Below are 23,230 nucleotides of genomic sequence, written 5' to 3'. Positions count from 1 at the left end.
ACTGCTTTCTTCAGCAAATTTAAGTACTATTTCTATATGGAGCTCAAGGCCTATCTTTGGCTGGACACTGAAAGTTTTTTCTTCTCTCCTCTTCCTTCTCCTGAAACATCACAATCTTTTTGATTTTTATATATTGGTTGTGTCTTGGTAATTAGATTGCCTTCGTTTGATCCCGGACTAGGTACTTATTACCTGTGAGACTTTGGTTAAGTTACTTTATCTCTTTGTGCTTCTGTTTTCTCATAAGGCTGTTACAAAGATTTGAAACGCTAATACTTATAAGATGCTTAGAAGAGTGCACACGCATGTGTATGAACATGTGAGTGATATGCACATGCATGCACATGCATGTGTATGAACACGTGAGTGATATATGTGAAAACAGAGATGCCCTAGTTCTGGGTCTTAACACCATGCTCAGGTCTAAACCAAACCTCTAATTTCAATGAGAACAGCCTCCGTTCCCACCCTCTCTGTGCTGCTCCAAAACTCTGAACATCTTTAGCAACCATGCCCACCGGACTCACTGACCAGGACCAGAAGCCTTCAATCAGTAATATCTGACTCTCCCAGCCTCATTGTGGCACATATTAGACTGAGAAGGAACCCACACTCTCCTAACATATCTTATGTTGCGATAGGTTAGCCTTATTCTTAATTTAATAACATTGATAGTGATGTACTACATTGTCCTGTTAAGTAGGAAAGGCTTGGGAGCCAGATTGTTGGGGTATGAGTCTCACATTTGCCATCTGCTTAATATTTGCATCTATAAAATGGGATGATAATGAGAAATGGATTTGTTATGATGATGAAATGTGGTGATCTCTGTAAACTAGCTGTCAATGTGCAATGGGTGGCACAGAGTAATTAATAGTACTATTAACTATTATTATTATTAACACCCCTTTTTCCATTCAGTTGCCTCTGCTTAGGGCTTTCCATTCATACCCAGCGACTGAAAGTCGGGCTGTAGCACTTGCTAGCTCCTCCTAAGTGAAGAGTGTAGAGAATCATAGATATTTTTCTTGAGAAGATGAAAAGAGTTTGGAAACAAGTGGCCATCAAAAGCCCAGGGCAGACTGGACAGTGGATTTTGTTGGGTAATTCCCTGGGATGCCATCTGAACGTGTGTGGACTGACTCTCTGATCTCAGAAATTGTAAGACAGATGATAGGATTTAATCAACAAAATCAATTTCCCCTAAGCCTAAGTAGGCATTTAGGTACATTTACTATTTGTAAGAGGATTTACAATTGAGAGGAAACATCCGAATGTGGGGTAAAAATGGACAAAGTTATTACTGGATTCTGGGTCTCTACCTGTAGCTACAGTACCGTAAAGAATTGTTATTGGTGTGGCTCCATCAGTAATGCCTGCCATTCCGCTGTCACTGCACACACCCGACGAAGTCAGAGGTAGAGTGTCTGTTCTAACCTTCTTGGCCCCTCAGTAGTGGATGGAATAAATTTTTACCTCTAGATAGTCTTAATGCACCAAGCAGTTAAATGAAAAAATAAATATGTTTGATAGAATTAAATATAACGAATGCAGCAAAACTTAAATACTTTATGGGGAGGAAAAGAGAATGCTTTACAGAGTGTCTTGGATCACTTAGTCTCAGACATAAAGAAAGTGATGAGCTTAGGTGGTATTCAGTACCCAAGGCTCCAAGTAGACTACTGAGGGCGGTGATTCAAATGTCACTCCAGGCAGGAATGTTCAGTGGAGAAAGGACAGCCTCTTCAATAAGTGGTGCTGGGAAAACTGGACAGGTACATGTAAAAGTATGAGATTAGATCACTCCCTAACACCATACACAAAAATAAGCTCAAAATGGATTAAAGACCTAAAGTAAGGCCAGAAACTATCAAACTCTTAGAGGAAAACATAGGCAGAACACTCTATGACATAAATCACAGCAAGATCCTTTTTGACCCACCTCCTAGAGAAATGGAAATAAAAACAAAAATAAACAAATGGGACCTAATGAAACTTCAAAGCTTTTGCACAGCAAAGGAAACCGTAAACAAGACCAAAAGACAACCCTCAGAATGGGAGAAAATATTTGCAAATGAAGCAACTGACAAAGGATTAATCTCCAGAACATACAAGCAACTCATGCAGCTCAGTATCAAAGAAAACAAACACCCAATCCAAAAATGGGCAGAAGACCTAAATAGACATTTCTCCAAAGAAGATATACAGATTGCCAACAAACACATGAAAGGATGCTCAACATCACTAATCATTAGAGAAATGCAAATCAAAACTACAATGAGATATCATCTCACACCAGTCAGAATGGCCATCATCAAAAAATCTAGAAACAATAAATGCTGGAGAGGGTGTGGAGAAAAGGGAACCCTCTTGCACTGTTGGTGAGAATGTAAATTGATACAGCCACTGTGGAGAATAGTATGGTGGTTCCTTAAAAAACTACAAATAAAACTACCATATGACCCAACAATCCCACTACTGGACATATACCCTGAGAAAACCATAATTCAAAAAGAGTCATGTACCAAAATGTTCATGGCAGCTCTATTTACAATAGCCCAGAGATGGAAACAACCTAAGTGTCCATCATCGGATGAATGGATAAAGAAGATGTGGCACATATATACAATGGAATATTACTCAGCCATAAAAAGAAATGAAATTGAGCTATTTGTAATGAGGTGGATAGACCTAGAGTCTGTCATACAGAGTGAAGTAAGTCAGAAAGAGAGAGACAAATACCGTATGCTAACACATATATATGGAATTTAAGAAAAAAAATGTCATGAAGAACCTAGGGGTAAGACAGGAATAAAGACATAGACCTACTAGAGAATGGACTTGAGGATATGGGGAGGGGGAGGGGTAAGCTGTGACAAAGCAAGAGAGAGGCATGGACATATATACACTACCAAACGTAAGGTAGATAGCTAGTGGGAAGCAGCTGCATAGCACAGGGAAATCAGCTCGGTGCTTTGTGACCACCTAGAGGGGTGGGCTAGGGAGAGTGGGAGGGAGGGAGATGCAAGAGGCAAGAGATATGGAAACATATGTATAACTGATTCACTTTGTTATAAAGCAGAAACTAACACAGCATTGTAAAGCAATTATACTCCAATAAAGATGTAAAAAAAAAAAATGTCACTCCAACTGGAAATGACTTTCCTTGAACAGTGCTCTCTGCAGGGCACCCTTGACCTCTGTGTTCCTCAGGCTATAGATCAGTGGGTTCAGCATAGGTTGAAAAAACTGTAAAATAGGAAAAGGATCTTCTGCCGGTTGGCTGGATTCGGGGGCCGTGTGCATGACGATGGCACTGCCAAAGAAGAGCCCGATCATGCAGAGGTGGGAGCAGCAGGTGGAGAAGGCCTTTCTGCGGCCCTCACCCGACTGCATTCTCAGGATGGCAACCAGGATGCGTGTGGAGGAGACCCACACTAAGGCCCAACTAAGACAAACACAGAAGCAACAAAGATGACAACTTGGTTGAGCCAGGTATCAGCACATGCCAGTTTGAGGACAGACAGGATTTCTCAGAAGAAGTGGTTGATTTCATGAAGCCCACAGAAGAGCAGCCTCAGGACGAGGCCCACATGGACCAGGGCCAGGAGGGAGCCACCTGCCCAGGAAATCACCGCCAGGGTGATGCAGATGCTCCAGCTTACAATGACAGAATATTGGGGGGGGGGGGGTGGCAGATGGCCACATACTGCTCATAGGACAATACCGTCAGGAGAAGACACTCGGCATAAGCAAAAGTCAAAAAGAGAAAGGTCTGTGTCATGCAGCCAGCAAAGGAGATGGGCTTGGCTGGACTCAGGAGGTCTCCCAGCACCTGGGGCACCATGTTGCAGGCGTACGCTATGTCAACGATGGCCAGGTGTGAGAGGAAGAAGTACAGTGCAATCTGGAGTCCAGTGAGATGAGCCCCAGGATGACCCTGTTTTCCAGCAGGGTGAAGGTGTAAGACAGGGAGAAGAGCCCAAAGAGAAGTATCTGAATCCTTGGGCCAAGACAAAATCCCAGGAGAATGAATTCTGTAACCACTGTCTGATTTCCCCCCATTTCACTATGAAAAGGATAAAATGGGATTGCTCAGGACAGAGTTATCAAAAATATCTAGATATTATTTCATAAAAATAGTCATTTTTAAAGGACAAAATTTTAGGGTGTTGACTAGTTTTTCATTAAGTTAATCACTTAATCTATCATCCAGTTTTAGAGGAAGGGGATTGTGTCACCAATGATAGGTTACCTAGAGCCACTGACACTTGTGATGGGGAGAAAGACTGTCAAATCAAAAGAGAAAATAAAATAACCATGAAATAGGGATGATCTTGGAGCTGCACGTGTCAACATCACAAAGAGGATTTCTGGGATGCAGAAGTAATCAGTAATGGAAAAACTCCAAATATGAGAATTAGAATAGTCCTAGAAAAGAGATGTAATTCCAGTTTCTCAAAAGAAATATCAACTGCGTCACTTTCAGCAGCTGAAATCAAACTTTGCTCTCTAAAGCAGCTTACCTGATAACAGGAGGAAGAAAAAGATAAAATGAAACTTTTATGACAATGTGATTGTTTAAGTTGCTAAGGAGGAATCAGTGGATATGCTCTATGTGAGCTCTCATGAGTGATGAAATCAAACCAACCACTGGGCATTTGGCTATTAATGTACTGATGGGTTCACACTTACTGATTTACCAAATAACTATTGAAAAACAATCCTTACAATTTGTAGGAATTGGATTTGGGGGGCTGCCTAGTGTTCATGTATTGTGAATCTAGACTTGTGCGTAGGGGTGTGAGTCTGAAGTCAGGCATTCACACATCGTTTTGAAGGCTGTGGCGAGTGTGGATGCACACTTCAAGACATAGTTCCCCATGTGCTTGCACTTCAAGACATAGTTCCCCATATGCTTGCACTTCAAGACATAGTTCCCCATGTGCTACTTGTAACCCTACTACTCTACTCCTATCAAAAGAGAAAGTCTAGGTCATAATCTAACTGGGAAAGGCCATACCTGGAACAACAGTGTGTTGCAGGCCTCGCCATCCGTGTGACGGCTTAACGTTTGCATCATGTTTCATTTGTGAAATTCAGAAAGACAAGAAATGACAATTCATTAAAAAATCAACTCTGCCCTACTTCAGCAACACAAGAATTGATATCTGCTTTACAGATAGCTAATTTCTTTTTCGTAAAGAGAAAATTTAGTGAATTTGTCATTTTACAGATTTACATAGCATTAAATTGGTGGCCCAGTATTTGATGCTTCTGTGAATTGGTGATGTACCAAACAATAGTTGGCTTGTCCTTAAGTCCTGGATAACAGCTGCCTCAAAATACCATGTAGAAATCTAGCATCTTTGCTGGTGCAAACACTTAGTTGCACCTTTGCTGGGCAAAAATAACCTGGGGCTGAGCTACTGAATTTGCGCCTGCTTGCCGCTAAAGAAAAGACTTCTCCAGGGTTAATGTATGGAAAGGTGCTTTTGTTGATAAGATCCTGGTCCAGTTGTCGTTATACCAATGGAGACATTAATGAGATGCTCCCTGAGGACCTTGGAAATAAGAGAAACAATACTGATTTTGGGGAAGCAAAACTTGTAAAATCCACTCATAATGGATGGGAAGAACTGGAGGAGGAAAACAAGAAAACCTGTGTAGACATATAACTGGAGAGTTCTGAGTGCATCCAAAAACTCCACTCAAGGAGCTCTGATGCTATCTCACGGAAGAGGCGGAAGAGGATCTGATCGTGACTCAGGAATCCAAATGTGACAGTTGTGTGAGATACTTGTCTACAGTAAGACTGAGGAATAAAGAAGAGGGTTACCCATGGGGCCAGTTGTTATCAGCACGTCCTCAGCACTGTCCTGGGGAGTCTGGCCTGATGGTATGAGAGTGCTGTCCTCCTGGAAGGTCTATGTCTACAGCTCAGATGGCTTGAGTGCTCAGGGATCAATAACCCTCACTGATAAAATCTCCAGTTAACCCCCCCACCCCGATTCCATGCTCACCCCCCTGCCCCGATTCCATGCTCACCAATCAACTGGGAGGTATTCATTTACCTTCTTATGCAGATATTTTGACAAAGAGAGAATGTGCTGGTAAGCAAAGTTCTTGCCAATTTTTTTATAATAAATAATTCCATTCAGGGTTATTCACGGTTCGTTTTTTGAGTTTGAGTAGTACGATACAGATGAGAAATGAATAAAATTTCCGAAGCTGGATCTACAAAGTGAGGGCCAGGCCCTAGACAGAGATAATCACATAGAAATACAACCCAAGGAAAGCTTTTCTGAGAAGCTAATTGAAATCCTGAAGGACATCCCCACTAGATTCCTCTCTAGAAGCAACAAATGACTGTTTTTTAAATAAGTATTATCAATAAATTATTATATTACCAAGACACAATAGAATCTACCAAACTATGAACTCCTAACATGCGACTAAGGCTTATTTTTTTTCAGGAGTATATAAAATACTACTGTGCTAGGACAACCTTTTAAATTTATTTGGAAAACATATTAAAATATTTAGTTGTGAAAATGAGTTTGAATCTGCATCTTATAAAATGCTTAATCTCTTTATTCAGTCCTCCTTTATTTCCTTCTGTAACTTCCAAAATGATTAAAGGAAATAGAAACACTACTTACAAAGTATGAATCTCTTGGAAACCTAAAGGGAGAGAAAAGAGAAAGAAGGTCCTAACAAGTACATTAAGAGTCTTTACAAAAACAGTTGACATATTGACAACTGGATTGTAACCCACTCCTTGTGAACACTGAACAGGTGTATCTAGTTTTGTAATTTTGGCACTTAGCAAATGTTTACTGAGTGAACAAATGAATGAATGAATACACATAAATAAGTGAATGCCTAAATGTTGAAAGTTTGGACCATTCTTGGACTGGGTCTGTAATTTCTGACTTGCTTAAATCTTGACCATAATCATACCCAATTAAGGACATTCATCCCAAAGCCAAAAAGAACACTGACTGAAGTTTGATAATAACAACTGTAGAATCTCAAAATGTTTAAGCCCTGAACACTTGAAAGACACTTCTATTTTCTTTCTTTCTTCCCTCGTATTTTATTTCATTCTACATGTTAGTAAAAGCATCTTACCTGAACTCAAATGGATTGAATTTGCTAAAGGACTAGCAGAAGTGAAAGGAGAGACTAAGAAATGAATTAAATATACTGTGGTTCTGAATGCAACATTCAAGCATTGTTTGATGCTATAAATGATACATCTTATATGTATGCACAAGTTAGCATTTTAAAAATTGGCAAATTGTTTTATGACTAATATGTTATACATGATCTCTGTGGTTTCAAAGTAAATATCTAAGATTGAAATCATTTCTTTATACATGAACAAACATGTCAGCACTAGATGTGGCCTACGTTTCAAAAAGTAAAATTTAAGACCTGATGAACTGACAAACTCTTTTCTAATGTTGTGGGCATGAGTCACATAGCATTCCTAAAAATGAAAGCTATTTTTAAATCCTCAATTCAACTTAAGTACTGCATGTTTTACTTTCCAGTTATAGGAAATATTTGTTACAATTAATGTACTCAATAGAACCCTTCTCTGATTCTTTCCTAGATCAAAATATTTTAACATTTCTCTTGAGTTGTTTTCCTTGACCCATGTGTTAGTTAGAAGGATGCTGTTTAATCTCCAAATATTTGGGGGATTTTCCAGCTCTCTCTCTGTTATTGATTTCTACTTTAATTCCATTATGATCTAAGAACAGACATCGTATGATTTCTATTCTTTTACATTTGTTCAGGTGTGTTTTATGGCCCCAAATGTGCTGTATCTTGGTGAATGTTACATGTGAGCTTGAGAAGAATGTGTATGTTGCTGTTGGATGAAGTGGTCTATAGGTGTCCGTTATATCCAGTTGATGGATGGTGGTGTTTAGCTATATCCTTATTGATTTTCCTCCTGCTGGATTGTTCGTGTATGATAGTATATGGCACTACAGAGTAGTAATTAAAGAGCATAAGGACCAGACACACATTTACTACTTGGATGACTGGGTATAGTTCTTCACCCCTTAGCCCTAGTGTTAACGTTTTTGAAAGGAGAAAAGTGATAGTACCCTATTTCATGAGGTTGTTGTGAAGACTGAGATGGTACGTGTTAAATAGTTAAATGATTTAACTGAGACAAAAAACTGAGCGCGTTCTTGCCACACAGGAATTGTAAGTATTACAATGTAAGTCAACAATGCGATTTTGTGGATAATATACAGTTGAAGGATCAGGAAAGCAGGTTTTGGCTTCCGACCTTTCAATGGTTTTATTGGGAAAGTGCATGATTAGTTGAAGAGATATTAGGGATTAAAAAGAGTACAAAACTGTGACAATTCTATTAAAAACTACAGAGATTATCCTTTAAGTAGCAACTCCTTGCCTTTTCTTCACTTCCCTCAACCACACACACACACACACACACACACACACACACACACACATACACACACACATACACACACACATATACACACACACATACACACATTCATGTACATTCCAGGTTTGGGAAAGTCTAACATTTAAAGTATTTTCTGTGTGTCTGACACTGTTCTCCAAGTTATGGGTAATGGATAAGATGTGTATGGGCTTCATAGATTATATATTGTGGTTTTGTTGACGAGACATAAACACAAGGACTGAACTAATGTCATTCTCCCCTGAAATGAAAGATCACTCCATAATACATCCCAGTATAACCTTCCTTGGTTTGCGAAAACGATTCCATATATTTAACTTAAATCTATCACACAGGCTTTTCTTATTTTTTTATCTAGCGTCAATGTTCACAAGGTTATTGTTTCATGCAGCTACTTAACCACTGTGTAGAACAAAGTTAACCAAATTCTACACATACGTACACTATTTGTGAGGAATATGTTCAGAAAGTTAGCATTAACTTTTCCTCAAACTGTCCCCACAGCAGAATAACCATCAGTTCACATTTATAGAGGACTGAATTTCCTTACCTATGCTTAAGAATAGCACTATAAAAGTGAGAGTTAGGAGTTTGGGATTAACGTATACACACTACTATATATAAAATAGATAATGAACAAGGACCTACTGTACAGCACAGGGAACTCAATATTTTGTAAAAAATTATTTATTTATTTATGGCTGTGTTGGGTCTTCGTTTCTGTGCAAGGGCTTTCTCTAGTTGTGGCAAGCGGGGGCCACTCTTCATCACGGTGCGTGGGCTTCTCACTGTCGCGGCCTCTCTTGTTGCGGAGCACAGGCTCCAGACGCAAAGGCTCAGTAGTTGTGGCTCAAGGGCCTAGTTGCTCCGCGGCATGTGGGATCCTCCCAGACCAGGGCCCGAACCCACGTCCCCTGCATTTGCAGGCAGACTCTCAACCACTGCACCACCAGTGAAGCCCCAACAGTTCTATTTTTAATAAGAGTCTTAGATAATCTTATGCTGAGTTGGGTTTGGGACCTCTTAAGATAATATCCTCCTAGGTCACTGTCAACCCTGATACCACCATCTTTTCATAAAGCCCTCTCTATTCCCAGCACTCTCTTCAAGGCATTCTTTACTTCTGAATTCCTAAGAGTATAGATAAGGGGGTTGAGCATGGGATTGAAAAGTCTGTGAAACAGAAAAAGATATTTCTTCTGTTCCTTGGGGTTCCCATATCTGGGTCCAACATACATGATAATGGCTATGCCATGGAAGAGTCCAACCACACAGAGGTAAGATGAGCAGGTGGACAAGGCTTTTCTTTGATGTTCCCCAGGCTGGATCCTGAAGATGGCACAGAGGACACACATATATGAGCTTACAATTGAGAAGTGTCCCACTAGCACAGAAATCATTCCAGCCAGTACCACAGTTTCATGGATGTGTGTATCTGTACAAGCAAGTTTGAGAACAGCCATGATTTCACAGAAAAAGTGATTGATTTTCTGGGATATACAGAAGGGTAAGGGTAAAAGTAACACTAGATGAATCAAAGGCAGAAGGACTCCAATGGTCCAGGAAATCACCACCAGCATGATGCAGACTCCCCAGATCATGACGGCAGAGTATCAGAGGGGCTGGCAGATGGCTACATGGTGATCATAGGACATCACCACCAGGAGAAGACATTCCGTGACAGCAAATGTCAAAAAGACAAAGCTTTGTGTCATGCAGCCAGCAAAGGAGACAGGCTTGTCAGGACTCAGGAGGTTTACCAGCATCTAGGGCATGGTGCTGCAGGCATAGGCTATGTCAATGATGGCCAGGTGTGAGAGGAAGAAGTACAGTGCAGTCTGGAGTCCAGTGAGATGAGCCCCAGGATGACCCCGTTCCCCAGCAGGGTGAAGACATAGAACAGAGAGAAGAGCCCAAAGAGAAGCATCTGAATCGTTGCATCAAGGGGAAATCCCAGTAGGGTGAACTCTGTGATACATGTCATATTGTCTCCCATATCCCTATGACACAGGAAATTCAGTTAATGTCCATGGTTAAAGAGAAGTCTTTGAAAATAGATTTATGTCAACTATACCTTTCTGTGGTATAAAAAAGTGTTCAGAAACACTTTCAGTGAATTTTTGTGTTTTTAAATGAATGCTTAAAGAATTTATTTGGGGCTTCCCTGGTGGTGCAGTGGTTAAGAATCTGCCTGCCAATGCAGGGGACACGGGTTCGAGACCTTGTGCATGAAGATCCCGCATGCCATGGAGCAGCTAAGCCCGCAAGCCACAACTACTGAGCCTGTGAGCCTAGAGCCCGTGCTCCGCAACAAGAGAAGCCACCACAATAAGAAGCCTCTGCACCACAATGAAGACTAGCCCCTGCTCGCCTCGCCGCAACTAGAGAAAGCCTGCAGGTAGTAACAAAGACCCAATGCAGCTAAAAATAAATAAACAAAACAAATAAAATTTTTTTAAAAAGAATTTATTTGGTAACCTTAAAATATATACATACATACACATAAACACATATATACATGTATTTCCTTTCTTGTTGTTAAGTTTTTAGTAGAGGCTAAGTTTTCAAAATATTGGTTTGGCCAAAAAGTTCGTTTGGGTTTTTCCGTAAGATGTTAAGACGGTACGGAAAACCCGAACAGAGTTTTGGGCCAACCCAATGACTATGTTGCCACATGTTAATAGAATACATAGTTTTTGTTTCTTTCACTGAGATACCTCATATCCCTCAAATAAATTCTGCTTTTCTTTGCTCATATTAGAGTTACTTCTGTTGTTTTTTTTTTTTTTCAAAAACTATGACCCTTAACTGATACACATGCTGAAGTCCTTAAGCTGCAGTACGTCTAATCTCAACTTGGAAGGGCTCATCAAGGGCAGGGTATACTAAAGGTAGATGTACCACTTTCCAGATACACCATTAGCCTCTCACCTACCTGTCGAAACACACTTTCTACTCCTGCATCTGTTGTCACCTCCACAACTAATATTGCACAAAATCTCTTCTTGTTCAAATATAATGACTTATTTTCAGCCTGAAGTCTATTTCTTCATATTTAGCTTTTCAAAATACTTAGATGAACATTTATATGAATGACTGAATAGATTAGTACTGTGTTGTTTATCTAAACACAGAAACAGATTCAGTAACTTTGTTAGATTTTGATTCAATATTGATAAACACTCTAGAAATACCCAGTTTTGGATACTGACTCTGCACGCGATTGGCAATAGCTAGAGGACTTCTGTGAGGGATGCTGCAAAGGGGTCTTTAAATTCCTTGAGACATTGAACTAAATCATCTTTCTTATTCTATGATTCCACAATTAGAATGTACGTAGAAACATGATATTGCCCTTCTTGCTTAAATTTTATTCCCTTTTTTTTTTTTTTTTTTTTTTGCGTTACACGGGCCTCTCACTGTTGTGGCCTCTCCCGTTGTGGAGCACAGGCTCTGGACGCGCAGGCTCAGCGGCCATGGCTCACGGGCCCAGCCGCTCCGCGGCACGTGGGATCCTCCCGGACCGGGGCACAAACCCGCGTCCCCTGCATCGGCAGGCGGACTCTCAACCACTGCGCCACCAGGGAAGCCCTATTCCCATTTTTTAATGTAAAATCATCTTGTCTTGAACAGAGCAAGAGTGAGAAGTAATTCTCCATTTAAATGGCTATAAAATTATCAACCCATTTAAAAATCATCCCATTTGCCTTCTTACTCCCCTATTGCTATTCCAATGATAAGTGTCAAGTCCAGAAGTTTGAAAATAAAATAATTTGGTATTTATTGATTTCCTATTACATACCTACCATTGTTCTGAGGGTGGAGCTATCAATGATAGGAACTCTGAACACATACTAACTGCTTAGACTCTGGTCTCATAATACTGTACATAAATACATACTTATCCAATAACTGAATATTTGTCCTTATATATTTAGATATTTGATTTCCCTCTATACGTGGTTTTAGATACTGTCTCTGCAGTGGTTCTTTAAGCCTAGTGGTACTTTAAGCCTAGTTTTTAAAATTAAAAGGTACTGGACTTTTTTGATTAATATTAAACATTTACCAGAAAGTCGTACACACTTATCTCATTACCTTAAAAATAGCTACCAGTAAAAAATAACCATTCATATATTGATTATATTAACATATTGATATATTGCTTAATAGTATCTTTTACTCAGCCTACTATTTTTACTATCAATGAGAAAAATTTGAGCATTAATAAAAATATACTTTTGCATGATATTGAAGAGTGACAGTGAAAGCTAACAGGCAATGAAAATGATGTTAAAATATATTTGACCAGAACTCACAAAAGTAATTAAGAAACTTGTGTATCTAGGGATGATTTTTGTGTAAGGACCTCACAAAATCTTCATGCAGAAAAAGCAAACATACCTGGTGTGGCTAAATTTCCTGATGGTGCTGGAAGGCTTGTTCCTCCTCTGAGAACTGTCAAGGAAGGATATTGGCTTTTCATGTTGCCTAAAAGAAGAGAAGGCTTTATTCATGTATTATCTCCACAGGGCACCTTCTCAATTGTCATGAGGGCTTTGTGTAGGACAGGAGACAGCAGGTCTCACTTACACCAGCGTGCTCCCTATAGAGACGTAAAGAAGCCAACCACTGTTCCCCTTCTGAGACTGAAGAGGATTGGCAGTCTCTGTCTCTGAGGAAGCCAGAGAAATAGCGAGATCTTTAGAGGTTAAGATAAGAACAGGAAATACCTTCATAATTAAAAGGATACACACATATTAAGTTATACTCTGGTGACCCCATGAATATTACAGGTACCCAAATATAGGAATTTATTATAGTTTCATGAATTTTTATGTTGTTCCAGCTCCCAAACATTCAAGAGGCACTCAGGAGATGCAGAGATTCATCCCTGGTTATTGTCTGACAGTGAAATAGAAACTTGACCTTAACTCCCAAAGCCATATTTCTTTTAGTGTACAAAGTCCTGTTTCCCAGCTGCCGTGAACCTTATAGGAGAATAAACTTATATTCAAAGGTGATAACCATGAAATCATTTTAGATAGCGACTCAGAAGCTGCATCCTTGAGCACAGATCCGGAAATGTGTGGGCGCCCCTGTTAGGGTTTCACGTTGGACATGCCCTGCAGCTCGGTGATCTGCCTGGAGGGTGAATGAATAAGGCACAAGGGCTGAGTGAAGCTTACTTTTGAAAAACTTCCCTTTTTGAAATTTCCGGACCTGCCCTTATGGGAAAGATAGAGCTCTGTAAAAGCAGAGGGCCAACTCCTGTCCTCTCTACCCTTATGGTGGGGCTGGTTATAGGTATTCTACCTATCAGAGTAGGCAAATACTACTATCCCAGTCTATACTGGAGGAATACAGTATTCCAATTCTTCAGGGTGTTATCAACAGTCCACTGCCTTAAATCTGTGTGTCAGGTTACAATTTCTATCAGGTCTACAAGTTCTGAGCAATGCAATATGTGTTGGAACCAGTGAATCCCTTGGTCATTTGCCCTTTGTCACTTCCTTTGTTGTGAAATGGGCCTATTGGACTGAGGTGATACTATGTGGGAAACCGTATCAGAAATCAGATAATCTAATGGCCCTCCAAGAGGTACTAATCAAGATACCGCACACAAGAAAGCGAAAGTCACACCTGTGATGTGTGTCATCTGCACTCACAGTGAATCATTGCCCTTTGTAGGGTAGAAGGAATCAGCATGCCGCCAACTGACTTATTGGTCTCCTTAAGAGGAAGGTACCATATTGAGAACAGATACTCAGCACAGTAAAGCAGCCTTGGTGAGGTGCAGACTGTGCTGGTGCAAAGCCCCCACCTCTGTTACCATGCCTAATGCATTTGTGTGCTCACTGTGTAATCACTGGAGTGGCTGAAAGCAGAGGCTGCCTGACACTTACTGGCTATACCTGGTTGTTTAATGCCTCTTCTGCAATGATGTCTCTGATTGGCATGAATATGGGATATACAGATTCATACACTTTGTGTACCATCCCACATCTTTTTCCCATACCTCCATTCACCCAATATTCCAACTGTCCTCCTTCCAGATCCATTATCAGTCAATCAGCACATTTGCCATTTTTCAGGAATCCATGAATATCTTATCTCGGGAAACTTTTCTCTCCACAAGGTAGAGGAATAGTTGAATGGCTAACTATGGGCAATGTCAAGTTTACCCTCATTAATTACCTTTAAGGCCCCCCACCTGAGTGTTACATATATTGCACCAATATATCTAGCCAAATCATCCTTGTATCAGGCCTTTCTTCCTAAATTGTCAACTGGTTGTAAGAAATCTCTTGGAGATAATACATACGTGTGCACACACACATACACAAAAATACATACATACATTAGAGAGAAGCATCAGTGATACAGGTGATATGGGGATCTGGGCCAACTGTCCATCCAACTTACTTTGTCTTCTGCACCTGCTCTTGTCCTAAGTTGTACCACATTCAGTATATGATGCATGATTGCTGTGATGACTCTCTCCTATGATCTGGTGAGTCTGATAGCATCTCAGTTCAAGACAGGCAACTCTGGATTTATAGTAACTTGATACTCTGTGATTAGTCTCTCCCAAGTCTCAGCAATATGTGAGGAATGGTGTTGAGAAAGGTGTGTTGTCTTCTGCTGGAGTTGGAAAGCTTTGATGCGGAGTCCCTGTGGCCTGTCTCATGATTCACCCATTGGGGCTTACCAGAGACATCTTTATCTACCAGAGATACCTTCAGATCCACGTGGTCTGCCAGTCAAAAGTTCCAAGTGCTAGAGCTATAAATATTAAATGTATAGTTCAATGAATTTTCATGTATCAATACACGTGTGGAAGCACCATCCAGACAGAAGCACAGAGCATCTCCATCACAAGAGAAAATCCCTGTGACCACCTCATCGCTAGAAATCACTTTCCTACTCCGAGGTAACCACTATTCTGACTTCCATCACATAGATGAGTTTTGCCTGTTTTTGAATCTCATATAAATAAATTACACACTATGGATGCTTTTGTCTCTGGCTTCTTTGACCCAATATAATGTTTTTGAGATTCACCCACGTTGTTTGGGTATCAGAAGTTCATTCTTTTTTATGCTGCGTAATATTCAATATGAACATTCCAAAATTCATTCACCTATTCTACTGTTCATGGACATTTGGGTTATTTCTAGTTTTTGGCAATTGTAACTTAAGTTTCTATGAATATTCTTATACATGTTTTCACTGGGTATATACCAAGGAATAGCATTACCAAACCATAGGATAGGCACAGATTTATTTTTAGTAGGTATTGCCAAACAGTTTTCCAGTGTGGATTTATAATTTTACACTCCTACCAGCACTTGATATTAATTTTGTAATTTTAACCACTGTGGTATTTCTCTGTGATTTTATTTATATTTTATTGATGAGTAATTGTATTGAACAGATTATCATATGCTCATTGACCTTTTAGATATCCTTTTGTATGAAGTGCCTGTTCAAATCTTTTGCCCAATTTTTGAGGGTTTTTTTTTTCCCTCTTGTTAATTTGTAAGCATTCTTTAAAGAGTCTGGACGTGAGCATTTTGTTGAATATAGGTACTGAGGACATCTTTTTCCAGAATGTGGGTTCCCCACTGGTAACATCTCTCAAAACTATGATACAATATCATAATCACTATATTGTCAAGGTGCATAATAACATTTTCATCAGCACAAGAATCTCTCATGTTGCCTTTTTCTAGCCACATCGACTTCCCTCCCACACCCACTCTGTCCTTAACCACAAATCTGTTCTATATAATTTTGATATTTCAAAATTATTACATAAATGTAATCATACAGTGTGATTAGTAGATAATCTTTTGTGCTTGGCTTCCCCCCGCCCCCCCCCCCCGGCTTAGCATAATTCTCTGGAGATTCAACCAGGTTGATACATGTATTAGTGGTCTGCTCCTTTGTATTACTGAGCCGTATTCTGTGTATCCCAGTTTAACTATTCACCTGTTGATTGTTTCAGTTTTGAGCTATTACAAAAAAAGCTGCTATAAACATACACGTACAGGGTCTTTTGGGGGGGGGCGGGGTGTGTTTTTGTAAACATAAGTCTTCGCTTTCCTAAATTTGATTTTTGGTATCTTTAAATTATTAATTAACTTTTCTTAATTCATATTATATGGTTATAGTGCTATGAAAATTGTCTATTCATATTGGGTGAGTTGTGATTGTTTTTTTTGAGGAAGTGTTCCATTTTGTCTAAGTGGTCAAATTTATATGTGTTGAGTTGTTTATGATTTCCTTTATTATCCTTTGATGTCTGCAGTGATGCCCTGTTTCATTCTGATACTTTTAGGTTGTGTCTTTCCCTTATAAATCCTGCTAGAGATTTCTAAATTTTATTGATTCATTAAAAGAAACAGCTCTTTGCTTTACTGATTTTTTTGCTTAAAATTTCAGTGTTTTCTGTTCTAATCTTCGTTAATTCCCACCCTCTGCTTGCTTTGAATTTATTTTGCTCTTCTTTTTCTAGGTTCTTGAGGTAAGGACATCTATTACTCATCTGAAACTTTTCCTCTTTCCTAATGTACACATTTATTGGTATGTTTCCCTCTCTGAACTTTGAAATGTTGTGTTTTTATTTTCATTCAGTTCAATATATTTTCTTTATTTCTCTTGAGACTTCTTCTTTGACTTATAAGTTTTTTAAAAAGTGTATTTTAAAATTTTCAAGTGTTGGAGATTTTTCTGTCTTTCTTATATTGATTTCTAGTTTGATTCCATTGTGGTTGAAGAATTTCCTCCATATGATTATTTCTTTTAAATTTGGTGAGGTGTTTTTACAGGCTAGAATAGATCTAACTGTTCTGTCAGCCCTTGAAAAGAATGTGCACTCTGCTGTTGTTCTGTAAATTTTATGGAATGTTCTATAAATGACTATTAGATTCTTTTCGTTGATGGAGCTGTTGAGTTCTTCCATATTCTTGCTGACTTTCTCTCTAGTTGTTCTATCAGTTTTTGAAGTGGCAGTGCTGAAGTCTCTAACCATGTGTGGATTTGTCTACAGTTTTGCATCATATATTTTGAAACTCTTTTGTTTGGTGATACACATTTAGGATTGCTATGTCTACTTGCTGGATTAAACTTTTTATTACGTAAAGTTCCTCTTTGTTTCTGAAAATTTTCTTTGCTTTATCTCATATTAATATAGCTACTCATGCTTTCCTTCCATTAATGTTTACATGATATATCTTTTTCCATTCTTTAAGTCCATCCACCTATGTTGTTAAACTTGAAGTGAGTTCCTCATAGACGGCATTCAAGAAACAGATAGAAGGGTCATGCTTTTTAATACACTGTCATCCTCTGTCTTTAAATTGATGCATCTAGACCATTTATATCAAATCTAATTATTGATACTTTAGGGCTTGCGTCTTATTTTGTTTTGTTTTCAGTCTCAACTCTCTATTTTTTATTTTTCCTGTGGGTTACTTGAATATTGTTTTAGAATTCCATTTTGATTTATCTATAGTGTTTTTAGTATATTTCTTTGTATAGCTTTTTGGTTGCTTTTTATAGTTTAGTGCTTGGTCTAGATATTATATTATATATGTGTGTGTATATAGATATTATATTATATATGTGTGTGTATATATATATAAGTCAATTGATGTCACTTTTTACCAGCTTGAATGAAGTATAGAAATATTACCTCCTTTTGCATCTCTTGACTCTCTCCAATTTATAATTTTCTTCAATATTTCCTCTCCATAAATTTAGAAAAGTACCAAAAAAAGATATAATTTTGGCTTGAACCATCAAACATAATTGAGAAACTCAAGAGGATAAGGAAAGCCTATGGAATTTACTCATAATTTTTCTTACCATGTTCTTTCTTCCTAATATTCCAAGTTTCCTTTTTTTCTGTTTAGAGAATTCATTTTTAAAGATCAGCTTTGTTGTGTATAGAATTCTATGTTGACAGTTTTTAATTTCAGTAATTTAAGATGGTATTCCATTTTATTTTGTCTTCCATGATGTTTGTTAAGAAGTCAACTATAATCTTATTGTTGTTCCCTTGAAAGTAATGGATTTTTTTTTTTCCTGGCCAGTTGTAATGTTTTTTCTTTACCTTTCATTTTCAGCAGTTTGACTAATATATTTCTCAGTGAGGTTTTACTTATATTTATCCTGTTTGAGTTCTCCCAAGCTTCTTAAATCAGTGTGTTGATATTGCCTGTCAGATTTTAGAACTTCTTGTCATTATTTTTTTTCAAGTAATTCACCTGTCCCATTTTTTCCTCTTTTTTCCTTATGGGACTCCAATTACATGTATGTTAGACCTTTTGACTCTTTCTTACAACTTCATTTTGCCCTCTTGAGTTCTTTATTTTTTTCTCTCTTTAGTTCTGGCAATATATATTGAACTGTATTTTTTTTTTTTTTTTTTTTTGGCGGTACGCGGGCCTCTCACTGTTGTAGCCTCACTGTTGTGGCCTCTCCCGTCGCGGAGCACAGGTTCCAGACGCGCAGGCTCAGCGGCCATGGCTCACGGGCCCAGCCGCTCTGCGGCATGTGGGATCTTCCCGGACCAGGGCACGAACCTGCGTCCCCTGCATCGGCAGGCGAACTCTCAACCACTGCACCACCAGGGAAGCCCTATTGAACTGTTTTTAACTTCACTAATCTTGACATCAGTTGTAGCCTGTCTTCTGCAAAATACATCTAATGAGTTATTTGTCAGATTTCTTTTATGGAAAGATTTAGAATGGTAACTGGACTTTTAAAATCAGATTCTTATTTTCAATCGAAATACTACATGTTGTCATCTATTCTCTCCTTTATTTCTTTTATACCAATTATAGATATTTTAATATCCTTTTCTATTAACTCCAATATCTGAATGATCTGTTTTTTCCTAGTAACTTATTATCTCTTACCAATCATTTTTTGCATGTTTAGGGATTTTTTTAAATGCTGAAGTTATGGATAATATGCTATAGAAACTCTCAAGAGTTTTGAGATTTTTTTTTTTCTGGAGAGCAGTTAGACTACTTGAAGATCACCTTGTTCCTCTTAAGGTTCAGTTTTAAGCTGTGTCATGGTAAGTAACACAGCCCCTAGTCCCAGGACATGGGAATTCTCCCAAGACATGGAATTTCTAGAGCCCCATCTGAGTTTCTAACTTTTGTTTTGTTCTGTTTGCTTTTGACCAATCTCTTCCCATTCTGGCTGGATCTGAACTCTAACATCTCCCCAGGAATTTGTGAGGTTTTTTTCTTCTTTCAGTCTTCCAGCTGCTGCTGCTACTTTCTGCTAGGTCTCTCGTTAGCCCATTTTCACATAGCTAGGGAGTTAACTCAGGAAACAAATGACATTTTAACATGAATATTTCTAGGATTCTCTCTCTATTGCTCTCCTCATATTGGATGTTGACCCCCAATTCCTAACTGATCTAGCAGCCTTGAACTCTAATCATTGCTTCCTCTGGTCACCAAGACCACTGATCCCTCCTTGGGTTCCATATTCCTGTACAAAGTCCAGGAAAATGCCTTCCTGGGAGAGTTTGGGCCAATGTATTCACCTCATATGCATCCCCTCCATTTCTTCAACAATTGACAAAAGTTGTTTTCTATATGTTGTTGAGATTGTACAGCTGTATATGGTGGGAGTGTAAATCTAATACCAGCTATTTTGGTATAGTCAAGACACATACTAATTTATTTTTAATGTGAATCTAGAAAACCTTTCCCCTGCACTTAAAATTTTAATTAAAATATAGTAGTTACAAGATTACTGAAAAAAAGGGGTTTTAATAATTTGGTTTCATGAGGGAAAATCTCATCCAGGAGTGGAAAGTTTGTTTTAGAAGTAATGGTCATTTTGCATGACATTTTCTGGAAGTCCCACTCCATGCATAATCATTAGTGTGGCTTATCTTTGCCCATTAAGAAGTCAAGTCTCTAATATGTTACTATATTCCACTATATATTTGTTTACTATTTAACTTTTTATTTTTTTAATGGTTGAGAGACATAATAAAGTGAAATATTATTGCCTGAAAATACTCTGCTAGTCTTGAAAATAAAAAGGCAGAAGCTTCAGAGGAAACCTTGTTAAGAGATATAAAAATAGTAGGAAAGTGAGGTAATTAGAGAATAAATCTGCATTTAATTATGCATGTTGTAAAACATAAATGGGAGACTAAAAGAGAATGTAGGTGAGAGGTAAAAATCAAAGCAGAAGTAAAGGAGGGATGGAAACATTTCTATAATGGGTTATGAGACAGTGTTATCTTTTTTTGGTCAATACTAAGTATTTTTCAACTCTTGTCAGATGACTTGGAAATTGTTCGCTATCCGACAGTGAATCCCAGTCCTGTCTTCACTTGACTCATACCTGGTATTGTAGAGACATTTAGTTCTGCAATGACTGTATGTATTGAGCAACATTCTGCAGCCAGGAATTTTCCTTCTGGGTGTTCATTTCCCTGAAAACTAACACTGGTTACCAGGCGATGTGAATGCTTATGATTGAATTGGTTACTTAGTGTAATGACATTGTTTCAATAATTAAACAACAAGAATTTAAGAAATAAGCTATTAATCCATTTCTTGAAAAAACTGTGCTCTTTAGATTTTTATGGCTTTAAGCATATTGATAATCCAGATGTCTCATCTCTGGACAAAAATGCTTAACACCAGAGATGAAACCTGCACATCAAAATTCTTCCTATTTTCAGGTAGTGTCTTGGACAATTCAGATTCTCTTATCAAATTTTGCTGTTAGGTAATTTTTCTGACCTTGAAGTCATCCTCCGACCACATTCCAAAGGAAGAAGGCTCTACTTAGCCAAAAGTTCTATCCACCCCTCACATGGACCTCTTCTGCCGTTCCCTCCACGGAGCACCTTTCACCTTAGCATTCCTGAGACTGTAGATGAGGGGGTCCAGCATTGGACTGAAGACACTGTGAAACAATAACAGCTTTTTCTCTTATTTCCTCTTTGACTAGAGTACGGGGACCATATCAGTGCCATGTCAGTGCCAAAGAAAAGCCCAACCACACCATGGTGGGAGGAGCAGGTGAAGAAAGAAGGCTTTTCTTCAGCCCTCTCCTGACTGGATCCTCAGGATGGTCCAGAGGCTGCTAGAATAGGAGACCAGCACCAAGCAAAGGGACCTAAGACAAATACACAGGCAGCAAAGATGACAGCTTCACTGATCCATGGGTCAGCACAGGCCAGTGAGGACACGTAGGATTTCATAGAAGACATGGTCCACTTCCTAGGACTCACAGAAGGACAACCTTAGAAGGAGAACTGCATGTACCAGAGCCAGGATCAATCCACATGTCCAGGAAGTGATGGCCAGGACCGTGCACGCTCTCCAGTTCATGATGACAGTGTACTGGAGGGGACGACAAAGCGCCGCAAACCTATCATAGAACATCGCCACGAACGTCAGGCACTCGATGTGAGCAAAAGTCAAATATAAAAGTGTCTGCATTATGCATGGGACAAAGGAGAGGGTTCTATTCAGATCTGCTAAGTTTACCAACATCTCAGGGACACTGTTGGAAGCATAGGACATGTCAATGACGACAGGTAAGAGAGGAAGAACTACACTAGGCTGTGCAGTCTGGGATGCAGACAGATGAGTCCAGAGATCATGCCATTCCCCAGCAGGCTGAGGGCAGAAAATAGAACATTCAGAAGAGGATCACTGCCATCTCTGCACTGAGTGGAAATCCTACCAAGATGTGACCCACGTCACATCTAAAGATAGTCTGCCAAGGACAGAAGGATGACAGAAAGATTAGTCTAAAGAATTAATAAAACTTGAAGTTATTTAATTCAAAAGAATTCAGAGGAAACACATACTAATTTCTGTTCTGTTTCAATTATTTTCAGTCTTAATGTAGCAAATATTTCAGAACCACATTTATAAAGGAAGGACAAAGTGTTTACCATAGTGTAAAAATAATATTGTGGGGTAATAGAGTCAGTAATTTTATTCTTGATCCTCTACTTCAGCTTTTCTGTTTCCTTATAAAGAAACTAATTATTTCAGTACTTTAACAATATTTACATGAACTGATGATTTATTTTTAGCTTAAAAAAATCTTACAATTCTAGGGCTTCCCCGGTGACGCAGTGGTTGAGAGTCCGCCTGCCGATCGATGCAGGGGACACGGGTTCGTGCCCCGGTCCGGGAAGATCCCACATGCCGCGGAGCGGCTGGGTCTGTGAGCCATGGCCGCTGAGTCTGCGCGTCCGGAGCCTGTGCTCCACAACGGGAGAGGCCACAACAGTGAGAGGCCCGCGTACCACAAAAAAAAAAAAAAAAATCTTACAATTCTAGAATTTTATTTTAGTTATTCACTTAGTACCTTTACTTATTTTTCTTTCTGTATGAAAAATTTGCTGACTCCTCACGATTTTAGGTCAGAGTTTCAAAAGACTGAGTCATAGTGAAAGTAAGATCCATGTCATATCTGATGATACTATATTCAATTTTCTACTTTCTAGAAACAGAAAAATAAAATGTCATATAAATGACTAAGAAATCTATGATATAAAGGTAAGCATTTTAATTATTTTGATATGTGAATACCTAGTCTTTGTAATACATATATATCTACCGGCTATATATTAGAAATTTTAAAGTGATAAGAAACAAATATTATACCTATCCTTTGTTTTTCCTTTGGCAATAACATTTATGAACACTTTCTCATGTGAAAAATCTTCTATGACATTCATTT

General features: G+C 38.8%; 1 protein-coding gene and 2 pseudogenes across 3 annotated transcripts; all 3 read right to left on the bottom strand.

Moving 5' to 3' along the window:
• Positions 1–3,141: 3,141 nt before the first annotated feature.
• On the bottom strand, positions 3,142–4,065 carry LOC309966506 (olfactory receptor 2A1/2A42-like; annotated as a pseudogene). Its single transcript has one exon. The product of its transcript is annotated as an olfactory receptor 2A1/2A42-like (transcript).
• Positions 4,066–9,549: 5,484 nt separating this feature from the next.
• Positions 9,550–10,472, bottom strand: LOC309966508 (olfactory receptor 2A7-like; the record flags this gene model as incomplete). Its single annotated transcript, XM_082846611.1, is given in 4 exon segments — positions 9,550–10,089; positions 10,093–10,242; positions 10,246–10,307; positions 10,310–10,472. Coding segments are annotated over 4 exon segments (915 nt in total).
• A 10,864-nt stretch (positions 10,473–21,336) lies between these two features.
• LOC309966280 (olfactory receptor 2A2-like) lies at positions 21,337–21,972 on the bottom strand (annotated as a pseudogene). Its single transcript has one exon. The product of its transcript is annotated as an olfactory receptor 2A2-like (transcript).
• Between the last annotated feature and the right edge of the window lie 1,258 nt (positions 21,973–23,230).

Source organism: Leucopleurus acutus, assembly GCF_964270905.1.
Source record: "Leucopleurus acutus genome assembly, chromosome: 9".
Classification (NCBI taxonomy): domain Eukaryota; kingdom Metazoa; phylum Chordata; class Mammalia; order Artiodactyla; family Delphinidae; genus Leucopleurus; species Leucopleurus acutus.
The sequence above is the reverse complement of the archived record's forward strand: the minus strand, read 5'-3'. Positions and strand labels throughout refer to the sequence as shown.